The 25,825-nt window shown below is 45.5% G+C and overlaps 1 protein-coding gene and 1 non-coding gene across 4 annotated transcripts in view; both read right to left on the minus strand.

Moving 5' to 3' along the window:
* Positions 1-25,825, minus strand: part of ZFR (zinc finger RNA binding protein) — a 691,036-nt gene that overhangs the window by 604,478 nt on the left and 60,733 nt on the right. For 2 of the 3 annotated variants that reach the window (XR_015309278.1, XM_086960497.1), the window contains exon 4: positions 9,319-9,405. The exons of the other annotated variant lie outside the window; for it this stretch is intronic. Coding sequence is in view for 1 of the 2 variants with exons in the window: in XM_086960497.1 (XP_086816623.1) it covers positions 9,319-9,405 (87 nt within the window). In the remaining variant the exon portion in view is untranslated. The remainder of the gene's footprint in view (positions 1-9,318; positions 9,406-25,825) is intronic. 3 annotated transcript variants of the gene reach the window in all.
* Positions 5,841-5,977, minus strand: LOC147726363 (small nucleolar RNA SNORA66). Its single transcript, XR_015309758.1, has one exon. It is a non-coding gene; the product is annotated as a small nucleolar RNA SNORA66 (small nucleolar RNA).

Here is a 25,825-nt window from a genome sequence, read left to right on the forward strand (position 1 = left end):
TCATGTCACTGTCTGATGTAGTAACTAGTACTAATCAGCAATATAGACAAAAACAGGGGCAGTGCGGTCTTAGATCTCGCTATAGCCTAACTATAAGTAACAATGATCTAATATTATTGATGAATGAACTGCATCCCCATCATTCCCAAATCTACCACCAACAACAGATACAGACTCCACATAATATGACACATATATATACATATATACATATATGTTCAAAACTTGCCACAAAATTCAGCGCGCTCTCAGAATAAACGACACAACCAGTCCAAGGAACAGTTGATGGAAATTAATCACAACGCGTTTCACCACACGAAGTGGCTTGGTCACGTGATTGTAAATAACACCTCATATTTGTAGTTCTGAATGACCTGACAACATAGAAAGTGAAATAGGACTAACATACTGTCTCGTGAAAAAGATGCGGCCATGGTGTAGAGCGCAAAAACATATACAAAATAACCTGTTAAAATAACATATATCACATTTCTTGTACTTGTTTTGCTGTCGACTGTTCCTCGGACTAGTTGTGTCGTCTGTTCTGAGAGTGCGCTGAATTTTGTGGCAAGTTTTGAACATTTGATTGCCGGCAATCTCCTCCGGCATGCGCGTCAATCTTCTTGGGTCCCAAGAGGTCCAGTAGGAGTAACTCTGTGTGTGGATACGCACACATATATATATATATACATACATACATACATACATACACATATACATACACACACACATACATACATACACACACATACATACACATACATACATATACATACACACACATACACACATATATATACATACACACACACACATACACATACACATACATACATACATACATATACACATACATACACAGGACAAACTCCGGAGCTACTTCCAATCGCATAGATCGGCGAAGCAGGAGACGGACCACAGGATCAGGTAAGGTGGATTTTATTTTCAAGTGTAGGCAGCAATGATGCGCTACGGGCTCGGGAGCCCTTGTTCACAAGCGGAGAACAACAACCATTGTCTTTAAATGTTTTAAGATGACCCGCCTCCACACCATTGCAATGCCGGTCATGTGACTAATAGACATCGAAAAAACACTGTCCTTCAGTATTTGCGAAAGTTTTTTAAAACATTCTCTTAAAATCTATACATAGAATAGCGGCATCAGAAACTAATTTATAATTGCATAAATGCATAGATGGACCACATATCTGTATAAATACATAAATTACAAAATATATATATATTTATAGATCAGTGTTGGTGATCACTACATTCGATTGGTCTCGTTTAACAAAATGCAATTGACTGCTATGACAGAAATGAACCCGTCCCTCCCTCCCCCCAAAAACATCATTAGTAATGTAATTCGAGAGGTCATCAATGATGTAATCAGTGATGTCACTGACCATGTCATGAGTTATGTAATATTTGAGGTCATAAGCAGTGAGTTGCGGGGGGCATCAGTTATAGATAGCTAGGGTAACAAAAAATGCTGAAAACATTTTTTGTACGATGGAAATCTGAGCCTAACTTCAACGTTACTGCAACCTTTGTTTTTTTAAAGTAAATTTCGATGGCTTTTAGGTCTTGCCTACGTAGCGCAAATGCGCAGCATAGGAGGGCCTTTAGCCGTCGCTCTGCTAATTTTCATGCACACACTCATGCTTGTGGCGGCATCCACCTTCCGGGAGCGAGCAGAGGCGTGCCACAGGCACGAGTGCAGTGCTTGAAAATAAGCAGACTGCACGCGCATGCACGCACCACTTCCGGGTTTGTTGAAAGTTGTTTTCTCCCCTGGAGTATCGCCCCAGGACATGTAGGCTTCTGCTTTTCTCTTTTTTATTTCTGTTCAGTAACTTTTTTTAAATTCCATGGAGCGTTTCCCTGGATCAGCGCGGGACCCGCTTCATGGACACCGCACGTTATCTTTCACGGACGTGTGCTCTTCTCCCCCTGCCCTCTCGGGCTCCCATGGTACTGTTGCTCGCTCCCTTTCCTGGGCTGCTGCTGCTTTCTCCTCCCCTCAGCTTGGTGCCTACATTTTAGCATCAAATGTGGGTAGCCCACTCTGTATTCCGCATACAGATATGGAAGTGGCCACCTTTGCTCCTTCCCCTTGTTTGAGAGTAGTCTTGTCCTAATGCAGGAGCTGTAAGGGAGGGAGGGGGAGGGAACAGGATTATGGGTTTTCTTTCCTCACAGATGCTGCTGGACACAGATCGGAGGTGCCTGGTTGCACAAGAGATTTCGCACTTTGGAATTATGCCGGGCTCTCTGGGGGTCGTTGGAGCGATGCTTCGAGGAGGTAATTGTCTTTTGTGCTTTGAGGGAGGCGAAACACTGTTTATGTCCACGGAGGCGCCCCCAAAGACCCGGAGCTTCTGTAGAAGAAAACATTTTGGGGGGAAAAAAATTACGCAGCCACCACAGAGCAGTTACTAAGTAACTGGTTGTGAGTGCATGTCGGTGCATTTGTCAAATGTAAAAGAACAAAATTGGGTTTTTGTGTTCTTTTTTTTCTCTGGATACAACTAGTACTTCTGAAAGTACCCAATCCCACCAATTTGAATCCTTGCTAGTGTTGTTTGTTTACTTTGCACAACCCTGTGCTGGAAAATGATATTTTGCATCCATTAACAGTATGGCTTATATATTGCTAGTGACTGATGGATTTCAAAGGTATCCAGTTCCCCCTAACTGTGTGCGTGCTAAGGTAATGAGAGGTTTACAAAAGGCTAGCTCCCAGAACTTGTGTCAAAATAATGATAATGCATGCATGGTGATGAAAAACAGCAGGCGCAGTCTTATTAATCATAGATGTGCAGCGTGGAAATGAATCAGTGCCATTTATGGACTAGTCATGTGTCTGGCTCAGAGTGGAGACTCCAGACTTTCCCGCACGTTCATAAGTTTGTGTTAAAGAGACCATAGCAGACTGAGCATCCAATGTGGGGGAAACCATCATGGCTGCAGTGGGGTTGTTAGATGGAACACAGCTTTTACACATGTTTTCATTGGGGTTTTGCCCCTTTCTGCCACATCGACTCAAAATATTTATACGATTAACTTGTTGATGAAAATTTAGGCGGTGATATGTGCTTTGGGTGGAGGATGAACCCACATTTTGGTTAAGCTACCCCCTTCTGGTAAAATGGATAATCAGAGTAGTTTTACACCGTCCTTTGCTTGCACATATGAAAGGGAACCCTCAACCTTACCTGATAGTCCTTGACAGGACATAATGAGAACTTTCAGCCCTTCTTCAGAGTTCCTTTTGTATGTAGATTACACATGTAATGGAGGCCTTTCCTTGCTGTCCAATCTATTATCCGATTTAGACGGGAATTTAACTCTTAGCCCATGATGGAGGCTGTCACTTCCATGTATGTAAGCTTTCCCTGGCTGCCCATACACCACTTCAAGCAATCAGCCACTGCTACTAATGCTGCAAGCATCCACACATTCCTCACTCTGCAAGCTTCCCTCGGCTGTCCATACACCACTGCAAGCTACCCGACACTGCTCCCAATGCCGCGAGATTCCACATGTTCCAATTTGGGCTGGATATAACCTTTCCCATAATTCAGGAATTCAGCTAGAATTGAAAGACCCAGGATAATGTGCTGCATGGCTATACACTTATAAGGTCCCAAAGGCAAGACCTATTGCCATGCCAATGCTCGTTTTAACTGGTAGTCACATCTGCAGAGTGATGGAGAAAGGGGGGCGTGGCCTCTGACCAACTTTCGGGATTTCCGCTGCAAGTGATTTACTGTAGTTAACAGGAGGGCTTCTTGGCCTCCTCGGTCCCTCATACCCATGAGGACTTCATTCCCCAAACAGCAGAGTGGTGGAGAAAGAGAGCATGGTCTCCGAAGTCCTCTCATCAATCAGGCTTTGTGGGACTTACTGGAGGTAACAGGAGGACTGGCTGGCCCCCAGGACCCTCTGGATCTAAAGGGACTTCCTCCCCCAAACAGCAGGAGGTGCCTTTGCAGAGTGGTGAAGCAAAGGGGCGGAGATCTACGTCAACTTCCTGTTCTTTTTTGGGGGGTTGGGGGTATTTTTTTCAGGGAGGAGGCCCTGCTCTGGCTGCTGGGCCCTTCCCTGGGCCTATTTTGGCCACAGGGACCACATCCACCAGGGCCAGCGGGGCGATATCCATCCCCGAGGCCTGGCCTTTTTAAATATTTTTTTTTTAAAATGTGTTACTAATTTAAAGGGAGGGTGGGCTGAGTCGTCCCCCCCACGAGGCCTATTTCGGCCCGGGGAAAACATCCCCTGAGCCCAGCCTCTATTGTGTGTGCCCTGATCCCACCCAGGGCACCCACTTAAGATGGTTAGGGACCACGGGGGGAGCCTCAAGGCCCCCGTTGGACCTGCCGGCTCACCGACTCCTGCAGGAGCCAACATTGCTTGTACAGAGAGGGGTCTGCTATCATGCAGCTCTGGCAAAACAAGTGTGCTACACTTTGAGCAATCAAGAGCAAAATGCTTTTGCTTGTTCAGAGCGGAGCACAGTTTGCTATAGCTTAGCAGGAGCATTAAAGCTCCTGCCAAGTCATAGCAAACAGTTATGTCTCGGATGGGGGGGAGGGTAGAGGGGGGGTGGTGTTGGGGAGGTTCTTCTCTTTTATATAACGCAAACTAGACCCACGGATACCAGGTATCAGAGCGCTTTATATGAGCACCAGTTTCCTTACAGATGGACACATTAATTTTTGTTTTGTTAGGCACTGGGAGATTGAGTGATCTGCTCAGAATCACAGAATGTTGAGCGTCGTTGCCGAGACTCGAACCTTGGTTCTCCAGCTTTGCGGTCGACCACTTTAGCCATAAGTCTACATGCTACCATTCCTTTAAAAAAAATAAAAGAATCAAAAAAAACGTTTTGTGGGACTCAGCTTCACGCCAAGTCCCAAGATGGCTGCCAACACTTTTTGGTTGAAGTGCTGGCAGCCAATCAAATTTCAGTAGGATCCGCGAAGCCATTGCAAGGAATCGAATCCCCCGAATTCTATATTTTTTAAACTTAAATATCTCAAACTATAGAACGGATTTACACCAAATCACAAAATGTATGCTTTTTGGGCCAAAAAGTGGGAAATTTGTGAAGATTCGTCAAGCTGCGCTAAAGTTATTGGCAAAACCAAAACGATTTTTCTATGCGAACTTTGGTCCTAACTATAACTACCTACAGGCTATCGCGCACACACAAATTTAAACACACACAATGATGGGGCATTAACTTTTGGTGTAATCAACATACAAGCCAAATTATTTAAATAAAACACAACATGGAAGATGTAAGATGAAAACTCCGATTTGTGTAGCTCTTGTCTACCAATTTTGTAAATGAAAGCTCCTTTGAGAAACTGCCTTTTCATAAATTCACAAACTAAAGTTTCCAAGCAAGTAAAATGGTTCAATGAAAAGTGTGGGCAAACTGCTTTATCAGCCTATAACATTTAAGCAAACAAACTCACCTGTCTTTCCTGAGACCATCATTACCTAAACTGAAACACAAGTTAACATCCAGGACGTTCTCTGGCAAACTTTAGATTTATGGCTAGTGTGATTTGTTAAAATGATGGCCTTTTGGAATGTAGCTTTTGTGCAAACAGTTGTTGGCATATGTATCTTGTCACTTTTGAAGGCATCAATGACTTATTGATTAGTTATTGTTTAGACCAAGCAGGATCTTGTCTAGACCACTTGTTAAGGTACATAGAATCTAGTGCCTTGAGCAGCAATTGAATACTGAGGCAAGACAAAGTGAACACCTGCAATTTACTTTTTCAATAATACCATTTAAGAAGACTATACAGCACGGCTATTAACCCTGTCATGCTAGGGAAACTGCAGTCCCCCAATTCCAACTTCAAGGGGTCAAACATTTCCACTACCATGTTTTCTTTAGCAAACTTGTTCCCTTTGCTCCTGCAACAACATGCAGAGCTAGTGATCTAGTTTGCAAAAACAACAAATAATTCTATAACTTCAAGCACTCCTCTAGAGATGCTTAAAAATAATCTATTTACATTGATACACTGTACAGTCTTAACAAATCAAAAATGTGATTATATTGCAAATGTATCTTCAACAAGGGCTTCATGCATTTATCACTTTGCAATTTAACATCATTCCTTCGTGATTTTGTATGAAAAGAGGCAGTTACACTTTATAACAAACACAGGATAAGCTGTCAAATCAATGCTAAAAGAAAGTAATATTTCAGGAATGCTAGAGGTACAAATGTGGCTATGTAAAATTATGTTTCATGTCCCTATTGTATTAGATGACCACCCAATACCTTAACACGACGATTTCTCTAAAGACCTTCTCTTAACTATCACATATTCACTCATTTAAGCACTAGATAAGAACAGGTTACTTTTGTAACATAGGTCTAACAAATGCTCCTCCCTCTCACTTAACAGAGTATCTTCATTTCAATTTCATTCTGTAGTTGGAAACCATACTTTTCAGTTACTATTTACTAAATGCTCGGGGGCTACAAATTACATCCCTTTTATACACCATTTGTCATAATGTATGAGCCATTTCAGACTACATAGCTGGCAACAACCCAAAATTAACTTAGAAACTGGTACCTTGTGGGAATTTTACATCTGTGGAGAGAGGGAGCATTTTAGAGAACCTATGTTACAAATACCCAAGTCCTTCTCAGACATGCTAGTTTCTCCACAGATTCTAAGCTTGGTTAGAAACAATTTACCAAGCAATGACACAAACATTTGAAGGTGGAGAAAGCTGAGGACCATAGGCTTTGGATAAAAACACTCTGCATTCTACTCTGACCAAACAATATGTGAATGCATCTAACAAGTTACAGAGTTGAACATCTCATTGATAGATACACTACGGCATTACCGCGTACACAGTCTGCACTTTTATGAAGGCATGAATACATTTTGTACAATACATTCCTTCCATAGGTATAGTTTTGACTCGTTGTGCAAATGACTTGTGATAACTGAAATATTGTTCCTCCTCATAATAGATCTAGACAATAGTCAAAAACCAAGATGCCTAGAAAGCCCTGCCATGAAAAGGGATATTTCATGTTAGATCTAGAACAACTCTGCATTTTTACAGTGCACCTGAACAGTTCCTGTACAGTTCCTGTATCGTGAAGCTAACAAGATGGCAAGCAACTAAGGAATATGGACAAATAGCTTCTTCAGAGACCAAGTACGGAGTGCCAAAGAAGGGGACTACACAAACTAAATGACCTTTCCTAGACACATGTGGTACAAAACACAAAAGAGATGAAGACTAGGTCTAATCATACAAAGGGCAAGGTGCTGGACACAAGTGGTCTTTCCATAGACTAGCATTAAAAGATCAACACAGAATTACTTGTTGTCCCTATTTGTACAAGATCATACAGGTATTTCAAAATATGGGAATAAATTAGCTGTGTGCAGTAATCCTACTGTGGAAAATTTTAATTAGTTCTGTGTTTCATCTAAGCATACAAAATGTTCATACTACCTACAAGTCAATTACTCAAAGAACAACTATCTGCTAGTTGTTGAATGTGTCTCACTCCAGTATTAATGTAGAACAGTCAAGGTTACACAAGAGTAATTTTTACCAAGTGTCAACATACCTACAATACTTTAATAATAGGACTACTGACTTTTTCTGGCTCACAAACCTCAGCGAAATCAAATAGGCCCAGTAAGGATCAGACAAAAGTCTATGCCAGTACTATTTTTCTCACTTCATGCGCTGAATGGTTTACAAAGTTGACATTTATATCCACATGTGGAATTCTGAAGAGTACAACCATGTAGAGGGCAGTAACCAGCAAAGTAGGACAAAATCAAAACAAAGTAAACTTTTAAAGACTTAAACACCAATATAAATTGATCACACAGAAAGCCACTGCATTGTGGTTATATTTGTTTAGATGATTCAAAGTACTTAATATTTGCGTTAGGAAGATAATTCAAAGCCCAACTGGAAACTCATGGCTCAAATTCTTCTTTCAACCGAATGAGTACATACTACACAGACACAAAATAGAAACCCAGGTGAAAGAAGTCTTGCTGACACCATTATTCAATTATTTTAAAAATGTGACAATAGCCTATTGAAACGAAAATATTTATCAGTACTGAGGTTAGAAGCATAAGTTGGTTAACTGCAATAAATTGTTCTTAAAAGCACACTATCAAGATATAAGAATTGATTTCTAGTGTTAACTGGTGGGGCAAAGACAGATTAAGTTAGCCCTTCAAAAGGTTAATCCAATTGTCTCCCAAACGCTCATGGGCGGTCATGCCAATAATGAGGTAGGAGCGGGAGAAGACTTTGCAACAGGACCACCTATTGACATTTTTTTAACTAACAGAAACAAAGAAGGCCCACCAATGTAACCATGTGCTGTTTAGAAGTTGCAAACGAAATCAAAATGGGCATAAGATTCTCCAAGTAATTACTACTTTCAAGGGTAAAAAAACGACTTAATTTCTGATCATGATTGAAAACGATCCAAAAAAAAACTATTTTTAAATACAATGAAAATGCAGCGCTGCACTTTGTAGTCTAGATGTCAATCCAAAGCCATCCAAACAAGGTAGGTGAAGAACCTGATTTAAGTACGATTCGAAATCCAAGGAGTTCAAAAACATTAAAAGGTCAACCAAAAGGCTCTTGGTTCTTTGCCAAGGTGAGAACAGACGAGATGGAACACAGATCATAAAACTAGATTCAGACAGACATTATTAGGGAAATTGCAGCCACAAGATGGTACCCAGTGAGTCAAAAGAAGTTGAGGTTATTGTCCTGACAAAGGGGTTAGGCCAACATTTCAGAGGCCGATGCACCAGGCACAGTGCACGAGGATGGTCAGTTGGCTGAAAGAGCCAAGCATCCACTTATCTCCAAGGTACATCCCAATGCAGAACCAGGAAAATCCATGGTGCAAAAACAACTTGGGAACCACCCTCCTCAATTCAGGACAGAAAAATGTACTGTAGAAGACATCTTTTTCTCTCAACTCAAATGGAAGAGTCGGAAATTTCTTTTGGCTAAAAGAGGCGGTCATTTCCTGTAAAAATGTACTAATTTCTGCTGTAAAAAGACTGGAAGAACGAGAGATTCTAAAAGGGACAGCCCTGTGAACACTCCGAAGAAAATATTCAACCTCAAAGTGCAGCAGGTTGTCAATGAACTTTGAGAAGTGATGCTTGGAGTATTGACACTTCATAGCGGAGATAGCAATAGGAATGGTTTGTTATTTCTTCTTCTGAGACCAAACAGCCATACTGTGAGCAAAAGACTTACCCGTCCTCGACGACACCAGTGCAGGGAAGGAAGCGGAGACCCAGCCCAGCGTCCGCATGCCTCCAGGGGGTCTTCGGTAGGAGAGTCCTGTAGAAAGGGCAGATGTCAGTCGTAGGGAAAAACTCCAAGCACACCAGAGTAGGGTTTGAAGCCTACCACTCTAATGCATCGCAGCACAGCAGAAAAACCTAAAGTACTGTGTTAAAAAAAAAAATATGGCCGGAAGTGGTGAAGAATATATGGAAACCGACCACAGAAGTTGAAAAGTTGTGATGCAACGCGAAAATGTTGCTGGAAGAAAACAAATTCCAAATCTTTACCAATCATAGAAACAAAATGGCCTGGGCAAGATTTTCCTTCAATTTTATGGATACACTACTTTCTAAAAATATATAATTAGATAAGCATGCGCTTCTATCTGAGACTTAAAAATGTGAGGTGAAACCAATACAGTCATTTTTTAAATTAAATTAAGAAATACAGCATACATAAGGAGGCCCAATTCTACTAGTGCAATGTTCTGAGGATATTCGATATTCCAACAGAAACATTTAAACGAGATAAAATGTTATCGGATAATTTTTCTAGTGTGAGAGACGCAAAAAACTGAGCTGATGAATTTGGTATACATATGCGAGACATCCCAAATTGTAAGACTGCACTGGTTTACAATTCGAAATAAGACATTCAAGGCACCATGCTTAGGCCAAACATTTTTCACAAACAATTCCAACGTTCTTACTGGACTACCTTATTTGCCTTGTACATTCCACCTTGCAATTTCAAAATCTCATCAAGCCTACCAGGAGACTCCTCCCTAGCATCAAGAAAGCAATAATGGGTGTGTGGGGGTCACCCTCAGTCAGTGACTACAGCCAAACATTGGAATTCTGTTCCACTTGTTCTGCATTCCCAAACTCAGTTGGGTGCTTTTAAGAAAAAAATGTAAACCTTCGAATTCCTAAACAATCTCGTCTTCGCCTTGCTCCCCTTCGCTACTCTGGGGGGGTCCCTCCCCTGAATTGTCCCCTCCCCACAGCGGTTTCTTTTTAGGTCAAAGCCTACGCTGCCTGGTCTGTTAACAACATCCTGGGGACATTTGGAAAGCTTTCCTGGGAATGCATTCACCTATTGCTTACCACAGGCTTTGTGGTTTTTAACTCACATTTTCTGGCTTTCTATTTGCTGGCTTTATTTGTTTTAGGCTGTCCAGCGGTAAGTCTTTTCACACTACCTCTCTCCTTGTATTCTTCCAGGAGTGCTCATTTCTGTAAACTGGCCAATAAATCTTGTTCTTATCTTGTCACATTTTATGTGCTTTCAAAGACAGAGGTCACATGTCAGGCTCTGTCTTTGCACGGAACTTTGTGTTTACTTTTCTTTCTCCAACTTCAAAGTGAGCAGAATTGTGTGACAATCTTGCTGGATACTAGGGGTAGGAAAGTTGTTTCCCACATTATATATCAGAATAAAAAAGGACAAATGAAGTACATTTTTATTGTCATTTCATAAGTGACATGGAAATGAGTGCTTTAATATGCCCAAAACAAAATCACCACACTAGGTTATTCCATTTCCACACCTTGCTTGTGTGCCCTATAGATTTATTAGTACAACTGAAGGTCTGTGCAAATGTAATGGTCATTTAAATTGAAAATATGTTGTCTTTAAGGGTCGTGTTCTACCACACATGCATACTGCTCTCCACGCTGCACCACACCATGCCACTCTATGCCACTTCGTACAGCTCTACTTTCCTCCGCACCACCAGACTATCCCACAGCACACTGCGCCGCTGCACCACTGTACTCTATGCCATTGCTCTTCATGCCATTCTGCGCCATTGCACTCTCTGCCACTCGCCATCACTCCACTCTGTCGCTGCACTCTACGCCACTCTGCACCACTAAACACTACTGCACCCTATATACTATACCAAAATGAGTCCAGTGGAACCTCAAAGGTAGACAGAGGTTAAGGTAGATAGCACCTTACTCTCCATTTGTGGTAGTGTGGCCGAGCAGTAAGGATGTATCAGAGGGTAGTGTTAAGCATTTGTTGTAAACACTCAATCAGCAAATGATGTCACACACTCAAAGACTGAACTCAGACCAATTTTGTTTGTATACAAGTATTGTTATGTTATGTCTAGAACAAAGCCAAGCCTGGCACAGGTAAGTGAAATAAAAGCTTTGCAAAATGTTATGCATGGTTTACAAGTGAATGCAAGTTCAGATGCAGTTGTTCGAAATACAGCAAGTCAAGGTATTGAAATTACTGTCCAGATTACTTTTTAAGTTACATTTTCTACTCAGTGTGATCTGCCTAGATATCACACTGGGCCATTTCCTAGAGAAAACTTAAGTGAAATCAGTTTTGCACAGTTGTAATTTTTCAGGTTTCCATACAAATCAACTCCATACAGAACATTTTTCAGAGAAAAACAGTCAATGTATCCCTATGGAGAGAAATAAAGTTAACGGTTATCAGGTAAGTAGCAGGTCTTTGGGGAGGAGTTTCTGGGGTTAGAACAAGAGTTCCCCCAGGGTCAAGGATGCACTCTTGTTACACCCTCAGCGGCACCAGGGCAGCTGGGAGCAAAGTGCTGAGGCCTAATGTTAACCAATGAGGAATAGAGGGCCTCCGGTTGGTGGCTGCTTACGAGCAGGCCACTGGGTTGTGGGCACAAAGCTCCTGGCGTTAGGCTCAGGCCAAATGGGAATCAGAGTTAGCACCCAAATACAACCGCAGGCTCTCCTGGGTGCAGGGTGCTGTTTTGGCGTTGGGTGCCCTATTAATTGCAAAGGTTTCAACAAAGACTGCAGGCTCGGGGACAGATCTTCTGGAGGTGACCACCGGTTGAAGATGCAAGCTGGGATGCCTGGGGATGCTGGGACACTGTTGGTTGGGCCATCCAAGGCCGTGGGGGCTTCGGGTGGAGGGGTGTCTTTAGGCGTCTGGTTTCTCTTACCAGCTCCTGTCGCGGTCGGGGGAGGGGGGGTCTTTGAATCCTCTAGCAAAAAGCTGAAGGCTACGCTGGGACATTCGAGGTAGGTCAAAGATAACCAGATCTTGAGTCAGAATCGCTGGGGAGACTTCCTTGTGGTGTTTGACCACTCGGGCCGTGGGCGACAGGTGCAGACTCACGGATTCGGAAAGAGCTGGAGTTTGTGGATGAACAAATCTAGTGTTCACAAGAGACAAAATCTTTTCTTTGGAAAGCAGGGCAGGTCCTCGGGGTTTTTGAGGTTGCGGATTACAGGACACACTGGAGTATCGCTTCTGCAGGTTCGAGGTGGGGACAGGCCAGTAGGACTGGTGCCAAGTAAGTGGATGCTTCGGCACAGCTGTTCAATCCTTCTTTTCTTTTTGGTTGTAGCTTGTCTGATGAGGCAAGGCTCAGGGGTGCCCCTAAATACTAGATTTAGGGGTGTTACAGGTAAGTAAAAGGCTGGGACCAATTAGTCTCTTCCCTGGGGTGGGTACACCCCCTATTATGCCACCCTCCAGTGGGAGGGGGGTATATGCCTCACTCTGGTTAGCTAGGTTACCCCTTCCCCCCACACCCATTTGCAAGATGGCAGGGACTGAGTTGTGCTTCACCTCACCTCCTCTACCTGAGAGGTGGGGTTGGAAAAGGTAGGCATTATTCCCTTGGTTTTCCCACTGGTTCTCGCACCCAAAGTGGGGTCAGAACCGGAGGGGACCAGTTGCTGGGAGCAGCAGAAGGCCTGGGGAAGCTCACAAAGGCGGCAAGCCTTTGAAAGTTCCCCTTCGTGGACCCTGCCTATCAAGGTGATGGAGGCTTGGCACCGTGACCCAGGATGTGCATTGTTTCAGGCCGTGAGAGCACCAGGCTCTCGACCCAGGGGTCCAGAAAAATGTCTGGTGGTGAAAGCTGGGGAGCTGCCACTCTGCCTAGACACTAGTGTTAGGTCATTCTTCAGGGGGCATCTCTAAGGTGCCCCCTGTGTGCATTTTTCATAAAATCCCACACTGACATAAGCGTGGGTTTAATGTCCTGAGAAGTTGGATACCAAACTTCTTAGTTTTCAGTAAAGCCATTATGGTACTCTTCACATTATTCTGCACCAAAACATGCAGCCTGCAAAGGCAGCGTGTGAGTGTAAAGTTAAGTGCAGAAGCCCTTTGATGACTTCACTGGTCACAGTGCCCAGAGTACCTGTGGTACCATTTACTAGGGGCTGACCTGTGGCCAGAGAGTGCCAACTGGGTTAGTTTTTCAATGCAATTTTAGGGAAAGAACATAGGCCGCGGGTACTCGATTGGCAGGAGCCCAGGGTACACTCAAAGAACATCAGCAGTTCAGCAAAAAGTGGGGGCTACCATGGAGAAAGAGGACACTTCTCATGATTATGCACCACAAAAATCTAGACCACTGCATTCTACAACGCCGCATTGTTAGCCACTGAATTCGATGCCTCTGCAGCACAACACACCATTCTTCTCTATGCCACTGCATTCAAGGACGCTACATTGTTAGCCACTGAACTCTACGCCCCTGCACTCTCCCGCCACTGCACTAGACTATGCACCACTTTAATCCGCACCACTCTAATCTATGCTACTGCATTGTACGCTGCTGAATTCTATGCCGTTGGACTCTACGGCACTTTACTGTGGAGTACCTGGTTATGGTGGAGACATATGTACATTTGGCTGTGTATGTCTAAGGTCCTTGTGTTTTTTTAAGAAGGGGTGGCGAAGTGTCTAGAGCCTCTTGAAAGGACAAAGGCTTCTTGGAAATCTGAGTTTTTGCTGACTGTACAATGATTTTCTTTGTGCCAGGCTGTATCAGCAATGTCTTCTGTTTCAAGATTTTTTTTTTCAGGCATCGCCTCGAGAATTGGTTGTGGAGGCGATTCCGATCAGACATGAAACTTTTGGAGCCCGAAAAAGAAACATTTCGGTGGTGAAATTGTTTTAGCGGTCTGACCACTTTCAGTCCAGAGCCCGAAGGCGTGGGTTCTGAAGATTATTTTTGGTGCGCGCCATGGCTATTATGCAGTGGAGACCCGTGGACAGATTTTTCGTCAGAAAGTTACTTTTTAGGTTTCAGATCAGGGGCAGAGGTACTCACGATATGACGTTCTTGGAAGGATTATATCATTTCATAGTCTTGCTCTGTTCAGATTCGGAACCAGAACTGTGGATGGATACGGATCCTTCTTGAGCTGCAGATGCCTCCTCATCTTGATCGTGCAGACCGAAGATATCTGGCACGTCGGCAGTGTTGCTGTGCTGCATCACAATGCGGCGCGCACCTCGGTCGCGAAGACTTTTCTTCGCCAGAACTATTTACCCGCTTCACATGTGTCTTAATGCTCTGGCAAAAGGCATAGGTTACAGATCGAATGGGGATCTGTAAGGGGATATTTGAGTGGCACTGCAGACAGAAACAGAATGGAGTGTTGTCCATTAGCAGGTAATTTTCTTGATGAGCTGAGCGGAAACAATAGAGTTGAGCGTGTAGGCAGAGAGGTTATCTTTCGATCCCGACCCTTTGAAGATATTAGAGACATAGTATAAACTACGCGATACCGTAGAATGTAGATAACTAGCTAACACAACGGAGACAGAAATGACAATCTTGAAAAGGAGCAACAGGGAGCAAATCCATCGGCGGAAAGAACAGATCTAAAGATGGAGTCAATGCCAAGCGCATTGTTACCAAAGGGAGGAGTCACATTGCCTTGTGACTAGAAAATTATTCTTTGGGTCGGATGATTAAAAGTTGTTTTTCTTCAAACACTAAATGGTGGACTTATGCAAAGCATGTGCATCTACAGCCACACATGCCTTGAACATAGTGCTTACAACAGTTAAAATAACATGCAGCATAAGAGACCATGTAACAGGGCAAGTCCGAGTGCAGGGGTGTGGAATTTAATAACATATTTACTTGTCCATGGGGCATTTTGCTTCATAAATCTACTTGTCCTGTAACAAAATCTACTTGTCCTGTAACAAAATCCACTTGCCCCTTTGGTGCCATGTAGTGCAGCGACAAATTATGGCAGCAATCTCAGTATATAAGAGCTCTGATTTAGCCTCCCTGATTATGCCAGGGTTCATACCGTAGTAGTGTTTGAATACCTGCAATCCCCTTATGTTGCTGCGTTTCGGCAGATCTGCATACTGGGGCTGAAGGAAATGGTAAGCAATGGTGCCATGGTTAAATTGCCCTTTTGAGTCTGTGCAAACCTACTAACTTGCATGTTTTAGGGTTTTTCAACAACTCTTCTTTAATCTTTTCCCATACTGAGAAATGTACAACTGACAATGGCAGATGTAAACCTTCTTCCACAGTTGGGGAAAAAAGGTGGTTGGATGGAAAGTGAACTTGTAAACACTCAGATTTTCCCACGAGCTAATCTACACATGCATATTTGCTCATGCTAAAATGCAGTTCACAAATATTTTCTAGGAGTACTATTACTTGTCCTTCTATAAATTCTTGGGAATTCACAAAAACCGTACGGCAGCACTTATACCATAGGTACACTTTTGTGACTTTCTTTAATAATTGGCCCCTTAATTTGGTCTGGCGTTGATCGTGACCTTTTGTGTTTATTAAAATTTTGTCTCTCTCTCTATGGGCTTGCTTCACTGTGACTGACAGCATTTTGCTCTTTCACTAGTAGCATATCAGCACAGTGAGAATAACTGTTGTGGCAGTGTGTGCTTTTTGAGACCAGTAAACAATGTTTGCTTTTGCCAATGTTCGTTATAATGGTGAGGGCCGGGCAGCTCCACACCATTAATGTTTTACAAAAATCATGCCAAAACAAGTCACACATTGACAAAACTAAAAGCTGACCAGACCTACTGGCCTTGCCAATGCTTGTTTATTTTTGTTTCCCATAATCTTATTGAAACTGGTTACACTGATTTTCCGTTATGAATATTTTTGGGAAATACTAGCGTGCATCAACACCTGTTACTAAATGATGCTGCAAAGAAAGTGTACCTGAAATTTTACAGTAGTTTAGCAAAACGAATAGTTTCTTACCTGTCGGTGTAGTTTTGCAGCTTGAAGATCTTTCTGGATTCACTAGGCTGTGCATATTCTGCAATCTGGTGGTTGGGTCCGGAATCGTAGTCTTTTTTTCTCTTTTTTTTTTGTGTAGCCCAGGTGGGCGTCGACGTCCCACCATTTGGTGTACCTTCGGTGACGTCGGCATGCTTCCGGCGGAAGCTACCACCCTTGGGCGCCATCTTCGGATTCTTTTTTCTGTCTCTTTATCTCTTCTGTGTTTGTAGTGAATCCATGGCCAAGTTTGTTAATCCTTTTTTAAACGTCAACATTTTTTTTTCTTCACATTTCTTGTAAGCTTCAACTTTTATTCCTTTTCTATGAGTTTCCACCTTCTTTTCCAGCCTCATCTTTCTGGCGGAGGCGGATGGGTTCGCTAGTGAATCCAGAAAGATCTTCAAGCTGCAAAACTACACCGACAGGTAAGAAACTATTCGTTTTGCAGCGTGAATCTTTCTGGATTCACTATGCTGTGCATAGATTTTGTAGCGGTTTTGTTACTTTTGTGGCGGTTGGGTGGAAGATGAGCGTTGGTTGTTGAAAATATGTTTAAGCACTTTTTGTCCCACTTGTGCTTCCTTGTTCATTTGTACATCCACACAATAGTGCTTAGTGAACGTGTGCACTGAAGCCCATGTTGCCGCCAGGCATAGGTCCTGAATTGGTGTGTTGGCCAGAAAGGCAATTGTTGCTCCTTTCTTCCTGGTCGAGTGGGCCTGCGCCCCTCCTGTTAGCTCCTGGCCCGCTTGCTTGTGGCAGAATTGTATTGTCTGTGCGATCCATCGAGCTATGGTGTTTTTTGTCACTGGTTTACCCATGTAACTGTTTGCGAAGGATACGAAGTACTGTTTTGTCTTCCTGTGTTCTTTTTTCCTTTCAATGTAGTGCATCACTGCCCTTCTTGCGTCTAGAGTGTGGAGTGCTCTCTCAGCGCTTGTAGTGGGGTTTTGGAAGAAGCTAGGGATCTGAATACTTTGATTCATGTGAAACCTTGACACCACCTTCGGCATGAAGTGCGGGTCCGTTCTCATTACGACCCGGTCATTGTGTATCTGGATGTAGGGTTCCTGTAGTGTTAGAGCCTACAGTTAGCTCACTCTCCGTAGCGATGTGATTGCTACCAGAAAGGCTGTTTTCATAGTCAGCATTTGCAGTGATGCTTTGTGGATAGGTTCGAAAGGTGCTTTCATGAGCTCTGTCAGTACTACATTCAGGTTCCAAGCCGGCGGCGGCATTCTTTTTGGTGGCGCTATTCTTTTAGCCCCTTCCAGGAATCTTTTTACGACTTGAGATGTGAAGAAGCTTCTCCCTGTTTCTCCTCTTGTGTATGCCACAATCGCTGCCAGGTGTACCCTTAGCAAGGATGAGCTTAGCTTAGCCTTTATTAGGTGCGTGAGGTACCTTAGCACCGTAGATTCCCTGGTCAATTTTCTGTAGAGTTTTTTCTTGCAACACCATTGAGTGAATCTTTTCCATTTTTCCCCATAGCATTTTCGTGTGCTGGGCCTTCTTGCCTCTCGCAGCACCCGCAGGGTGCTCTCTGGTAGTTTTATATGTGCGAACTCCAAGTCCTCAGGAGCCAGGCTGAGAGGTTGAGGCTCTCCGGCTCTGGGTGCAGAACTTCTCCGTTTTCCATGGAGAGTAGGTCTCTTCTTTTTGAGAACTTGTGGGGGGCCCCTGCACCATCTCCATTATCTGGGAGTACCAGGTCTGCCTGGCCCATTGTGGTGCCACCAGGATCAGCGTCATGTTGCTGGTCATGCATTTGTTGAGAACCCTGGGGATCAGTGGTATCGGGGGGAAAAGCGTAGGCAAATGTCTTTGACCAGCTTATCCATAGGGCATTCCCCTGTGATAGTGCTTCTGGTTGCCTGGATGCAAAGTATTGGCATTTTGCATTCCGGCGTGTTGCAAACAGGTCTATTGTCGTAGTTCCCCACCTCCTGAATAGTCTCTCCGTTTCCTGTATATTGAGTTCCCACTCGTGGGATGCTGAAGTCTGCCTGCTGAGCCAATCCGCTTCTACATGGTCCTTCCCTGGCAGGTGTATGGCTAGCAGGTCTATTTTGAGTGGTATTGCCCATCTCCAGATTTCCTGTGCCAAGCTTGACAGAGGGAATGATCGAGTTCCCCCCTGTTTGTTTATGTAAAACATCGTTGTGGTGTTGTCTGTTTGTATCAGCACCTTCTGGCTGTACAGGTGTTTCTGGAAGGCCTTGAGTGCTAGCAACACTGTTTTCAGCTCCAGGTAATTGATGTGTCTGTCCGCATCTGTAGTGCTCCACATTCCCCTCACTCTGAGCTTGTTCATGTGTGCGCCCCATCCCTTCTGGGATGCGTCTGTGGTGATGGTCACTGTTGGGTCGGGTGGTGTTAGAGGTTCCCCTACTGTTATCCTTTCCTTGCTCCACCTTATTTCTTCCTGCACCCTGTGCGTCACAACCACTAGATCCTCCCAACTTCCTGTAGCTTGTGACCATTACTGTTGTAGCCACTCTTGGAGCGGTCTCATCTGTAGGCGTACATTGGGGACCAGGTGTATGCATGACGCCATCATCCCCAAGATCTTGCTCACTGTCCTCACTGTCAGAGCTCGCCCCTTCTGGTAGTGACGTTTCTCCCTCAGTAGGCTGAGTGTTCTCTTTTCGCTGGGTGACACCCTGCATTGGACGGTGTCGATTGGAGCACCCAAGAAGATCTTCACCTGCTCCGGTTCCATTGAGCATTTTCCCCAGTGTATGGAGAATCCCAGGCCTGTTAGCGCTCTCGTGACCTACTGTGCGTGATCTTTGCATGTCCTGTAAGAGCTTGCCTTAACGAGCCAGTCGTCGAGGTAGGGGTACACAAGTATCCCCTCCCTTCGCAGATGCGCGGCCACTGCCGCGAGGCATTTGGTGAACACCCTTGGTGCGGATTTTAGACCGAAAGCCAGGGTTGTGAATTGGAAGTGATCGTTGTTCACTGTGAATCTTAGCATGTGCTTGTGCTGCCTGTTCATGGGGATGTGCAGGTATGCATCCTTGAGGTCTATGGTGGACAAGAAGTCCCCGGCCTTTATCTGCGGGATGACCTCTTGTAGGGACGTCATCTTGAATTTTTGGGTCTTTACATATTTGTTTAGGAACCGTAGGTCCAGAATGGGACTTAGGCTTTCGGCCACTTTTGGTACCAGGAAGTAGTTTGAGTACACTCCCCTGTTCCGTTCTTTGAAAGGGACCTTTTCGATGGCCTCTTTTAGGAGGAGTTCTTGAACTTCCTTTTGGAGCAGTCGCAGCTCTGTTACAGAGTGCTCTCTTCTCTTTGGCTTTCTGTTTGGTGGATTCCTTAGCAGCTCTATGCCATATCTGAACTGCATGATGTTCAGCATCCACTTGTCTGTGGTGATTTTTCTTCACTCCTGGAGGAAAAATCTTAGTCTGCCTCCTACTGGAGTTACGTGCTCTTTTGTGTCTTGTCCGTGTAGCCCTCTCCTCCTTGTTTTTCCGTGCTCTTCCCCCGGAGGGTTCGATTGGGTGAGCACTTTTTCTGGAGTGCAGTCACTTAGAGGGGGGTTGTTCACCGCCTCTCCTTCTCTGTCCTCGTCCGTTTCCTCTTGATCGAAAGGACTGGCCCGTGCTCTGGTAGTTCCAGTTTTGCCTCTGCTGGCCCTGGTGACGCTGGTTGTCACTGTTGTCCCTGGTGGAAAGCCTGATGTGATTCTCATCGCTGGTTTCCACCTCTGCCGTTCGGCCTCCGCGTAGGGAGTGCCCCATCTCATCCCCCTGAATTACAGGGCCCCCATGGACCTTGCAGTCTCGTTGTCCTTCTTTAGTTGTGTGAGTTTCTCATCAACTGGGGCTCCGAACAGTGTTTCACCATTGAAGGGTGTTTTCAGGATGTTGTTCTGAACCTCAGCTTTGAAGCCTGAGATCCTGAGCCAGGCTTGCCTTCTCTCTGTGATGCCTATAGCCATCAGTCTACTGGATGTTTCAGCCCCATCCAAGGCTGTTTTCAGGCACGAGTTAGCAACGCTTTTCCCCTCTTCCACAAGGTGTGATGCCCTCTCACGGTATTGCTCCGGGAGGTGCTTGAGCAATTGCCCCATCTCATCCCAATGTTGGTATTGATGTCTGTTCAGGAGGGCGTTTGAGTTCGCCATCCGCCAGTGCGTTGCAGCGTTTCTCTCTATTTTTCTGCCCGTTAGGTCCATCCTCCTGCTTTTCTGGCCCAGATGTTGTTGGGACGTTGGCCCTTCTTCTGGCCGTCGCAGCGATTATTGAATCTGCTGTGACGGACCCCTTGATGTAAGCCGGGTCCTGGAAGGAGAATTTGTATTTCTTTTCCGTCCTCGGCGTTACTGATCTGCATGTAGCTGGGTCCTTGAAGGCTTCCTTCCCCTGGTCTGTGATACTTTGCAGCATGGGCAGGAATTGGCTTCTTGTCTGTGTGGGGAGCAATGTTTCCAGCAGGAAATCTGCTTTTGACATCTCCTCCTCTAGCTTAACCCCATAAGCTGCTGCTGCCTTCCCGACGACCTCGTTGTATGCCCCGATGTCATCTGGTGGCGAAGGCCTCGAAGGGTATGTCTCCACAGCCTCCTCCGGGTTTTCGGCCTCGATGTCCTGCCAATCCTGGTCTTGGGCCGTCGAGGAACCTGAGCCGTAGCTTGACTGCTGATCCCCGTAATCACCTTCTGTATAATAGAGGTCCTCTTCCTCCTCGTGCTCCGAGAGCTCCGGAGTTTTCGGCGGCTCTTCGACGTCGAACTCCTTGTGTTCTTGCACCTCAGCGGCGGACGTTGCCGGCCTCGAGGGGATCTTGTAACTTCTCATTCTTTCGTCGAAGTCTTTCTTTCTCTGGAGGATGTTCTCCATTTCGGCCTCGAGCCTTCTTTTCTTTCTCAGCATCTCCGCGGACTGGTCGTCGTCGAGCGTTTCAGCTGCTCTCTTCGGCGGCGTGGTCTACGTCGAAGCCTTCTTCAGCTCCTTTGCCTTCGAAGTCGAAGACCCTTCTTCGGGGGCTTGCTTCGACGACCTTTGCTTTTCGCCGGTCTTCGGCCTCCGGGAGTCCTTCTCGAAGGATCCGCTGGGCTTTTTCGGAGGATGCAGCTTCGGCCGTCGAAGTTTTCGGCGCCGGTGCTCCTTTCGAGGCTTTGGACTCTGCCTTTCGAGAGTCTGCCTCTGGCTTTCGAGGCCCAGTGTGATTTTCGGGGTCGTAGACTCTCCAACTTGTCAGGCGTTTTCTTATTGGTCTCTGCGACCGTAAAGACATCTGGACCTTCGGTGATGTTGTCCTAGTCGTCGGTGGAGAGGCCCAGTTCGTAAAGCGTCGGGGCATGGCCCTTGCCCTGCATCGTGTGGTGAGCTATCCTCTGCTTCTCTCGAACTCGGAGTGTCTTCGGCTTGAAAACTGAGCAGGCGTTGCAGTCTCTGCTCTCGTGGTCGATAGGCAGGCAAAGGTTGCAGACCGGGTGCTAGTCCTTCTGCGCGAACTTGTGGAGGCAGTTTTTGCAGAACTTAAATGGAGTCTTGTACATCCCTGCGCTCAGGGGGCACCCTGTGTGTACATTCCTCCAAGGACGTCGAAGATCTCGATGTTCTTCTCTTTCTTCGTCGTCTCCTCTCTGATGGTCTTCTCCCAAACTTTTCCGGTCTTTACCGTCTAATAGTAGTTGTATTTCTTCCTTTTTCCCTCCAAAACTTCTGGAGCTTCACGCGACGATCCAGACCCAACGGCGGAAAAAAGAATCTGAAGATGGCGCCCAATGGTGGTAGCTTCCGCCGGAAGCATGCCGACGTCACCGAAGGTACACCAAATGGTGGGACGTCGACGCCCACCTGGGCTACAAAAACACAAAAAAAAAAAAAAAAAAAAAAAAGACTATGATTCCGGACCCACCCACCAGATTGCGGAATATGCACAGCATAGGTGAATCCAGAAAGATTCACGCTGCAAAATGTTTGTTTTCCTGCTTTCATTTTTTTAGGTCGAGGACCGAAGGCTGCACTTGCGCAGTCTCCAGGAGGAGGTTGAATGTTTTGGAGTATGGGGGCTTGAACCCGCCTCTCCTCCTCTCTCCTCCATTGGCTGGCTTCCTAAACGGAGGCCAGCCATTGGAGGAGAGGGGCATCACTCCAATGAAGCCCCATCTCTTTCGGATTCGGGGGCGTGTTTTTTTGCGTTCTTTCGACTGTGATGTCAGCCGTCACTCAGAACGCCAAAAACACGCCCCCGAATCCGAAATTTTTGGATGTTTGCGGCCGCCATTTTGTTTTGTGCTGTTTTTCTTCTTTCTTGTTTTCTGTGTTGTGCACTAAAATGGTTCGTTGTTTTTGGGAGCAGTGTCGGCTATATTATTCTACGACCGAACAAACACCTGCGACCAGATGTGTGGCTAAATAAAGTTGGTGCATCGTTGTCTTTTCTAGCCGCTTGAGTTGCCGCAAATATGCTGTTCGTTTTGATCTTTGAGCTATTCTGCCATTCTCTTCAAAGCGTTATCCTTGCCAGCGTTAGGAGGGCGGTTATCACTCTACAGTGTCTGGGCTCAGTGTGTGTTTGAAACTGATTGTAGCGCTCGGCGTAAAACTTGTATAAATCTGACCCTTGCGTTCCGTATGTGTGAATACAATGATACCTTCCTCTTCAAAAAGACGCAGTCACAATTTAGTATCATTCCATGTTCAAATGTCAAGGTGCAATTGGTTACATTTAGTAATCGTGCACTGAATTTCTCAAAAATCACCCGGGGAAATGGCACTGGTGAGGAAATGCGGTGTGTACGGGGCTTGTTTCACTGAATTGTCAGCATGCTCCACGTTTCTGTTTTCAAGTGCCTGCGATATGTTCCTGACACTAATTGTTATTTAGCGCGTTAGCCGGAAAGATAGCCTTTACCTGAAACAAATGTTCATTTGGTTAATTTAAACAGACATTTGATGTAGTTTATTGTTATAGTTAGTGTCAACTTAAAACAATGCGGTTCAGTATTGTCCGGAGAAAGTACATTTAAAAAGTCACAACTTCATGTTGCTAATTTATTTGCGGCGCCGATTTGCCGACATCTCTCTTAATAATAATACCCGCTCAACTAATACATCTTTGTTTCCAAAAGCAACAATAACGTTAATTTAAAAAGCAGCCCTTGCCTAGGATAAAAAATACATAGGTCTTGGGGCGGCACATACATTTCTCTGGGCGTTAGTCATCAGACATAAAATAAATAGGTAGATTGCGGGAATTAGTTAACGTTCACCGGGCTGTCGGCAATGTGTACGATATTTTTAAAGCTTTATCCGCCAGCGTTTTATTTGTTACGGATTTTCAGAATTTTCAAGAAAGAAATATGTTCAACCGGAATTTAACAAATGTATTAGGTAGTTGATTGCTCTTACTGTTTAAAGTCTTATAAAACACAAGCCGTTTATCCATGTGTACCACAACTATTGTGATGCTAAGTAGTGTCTGAAAAAATGTAAAAATAATAACCTCCTTTAAAAGTCTCTTAACTAAAGCAGTAATTGCAAGCAGAAATGCAGTGTCTTTTTTTTTCCCTTTTGTCGCGCCAAATTATACATTTTAACAAGTTCTCCCGAGACTATTAAAGTGTATTATTGTACATCACACGTGGGTCCGCAGGGAACGGCTGCATGCACAGATGCAGTGGGCTAGGCAGCTCGACGGCGCGCGACTTTAAGTTTCTTCCCAGATCCTGTGACCCGGTGCAACCTTTGCTCTGCCTCTCCCGGCTAGTGCTGAAGGGAGCCCGAGCAGGTGACTGATGATCACTGTCAATACAGCCCGCAGACAATATGCGAAACAGTTCAGCAGCCGCCTCCCCTCCCCCTCCTCCCAGGAGCCAATGCAAATAGGCCCTCGCTGATTGGCCGAAGCACCGGGCCTGCGCCAGCAGCGTGGCCTTTGTTGTCATCTCCAGCTCCAAGGCGGTAATTGCTGCGGGCTTGTGAGGGTAGCGGAGCTTCACGGAAGGAGTTCCCTCTTAATATACACATCACCGCAAATACAGGATTTAGGGAAACATTTCCCAGGTAGGAAGCGATTTCTAATGGGCAGCTTTACAAATATGTTAGCGCCTCTGTACACGCTTCTTAGATTCTGTTCACACAGACAGAGCCACACACATACAGAGCCACACACACACACACACACACACACAGCCAGAGCCACACACACACACACACAGAGCCACACACACACACACAGAGCCACACACACACACACAGAGACAGAGACAGGGCCACACACACACACAGAGACAGAGACAGGGCCACACACACACACACAGACAGAGCCACACACACACACAGACAGAGCCACACACACACACACACACACACACACACACAGCCACACACACACACACAGCCACACACACACACACAGCCAGACAGAGCCACACACACACAGACAGAGCCACACACACACACACAGAGCCACACACACACACACAGACAGAGCCACCCACACACAGACGGAGCCACACACACACACACACAGACAGAGCCACACACACAGAGAGCTACACACACACACAGACAGAGCCACACACACAGAGAGCTACACACACACACAGACAGAGCTACACACACACACACACACACAGACAGAGCCACACACACACACACACAGACAGAGCCACACACACACACAGACAGACCCACACACAGACAGAGCCACACACACAGAGCCACACACACAGAGCCACACACACACACACAGACAGAGCCACACACACACAGACAGAGCCACACACACACAGACAGAGCCACACACACACAGACAGAGCCACACACACACAGACAGAGCCACACACACACAGACAGAGCCACACACACACACAGACAGAGCCACACACACACAGACAGAGCCACACACACACACACACACCCAGACAGCCACACACACACACACACCCACCCAGACAGAGCCACACACACACACACACACCCAGACAGAGCCACACACACACACAGACAGAGCCACACACACACACACAGACAGACAGAGCCACACACACACACACACACACACACACAGCCACACACACAGACAGACAGAGCCACACAGACAGACAGAGCCACACACACAGAGCCACACACACACCCAGACAGAGCCACACACACACACACAGACAGAGCCACACACACACACACAGACAGAGCCACACACACACACACAGACAGAGCCACACACACACACACACAGAGCGAGCCACACACACACACACACAGAGCGAGCCACACACACACACACACACAGAGCGAGCCACACACACACACACAGACAGAGCGAGCCACACACACACACACAGAGCGAGCCACACACACACACACACACACACACAGAGCGAGCCACACACACACACACAGAGCGAGCCACACACACACACACACACACACACACAGAGCGAGCCACACACACAGACAGAGCCACACACACAGACACACACAC

Source organism: Lissotriton vulgaris, chromosome 3_1 (assembly GCF_964263255.1).
Source record: "Lissotriton vulgaris chromosome 3_1, aLisVul1.2, whole genome shotgun sequence".
In the NCBI taxonomy this organism is placed as follows: domain Eukaryota; kingdom Metazoa; phylum Chordata; class Amphibia; order Caudata; family Salamandridae; genus Lissotriton; species Lissotriton vulgaris.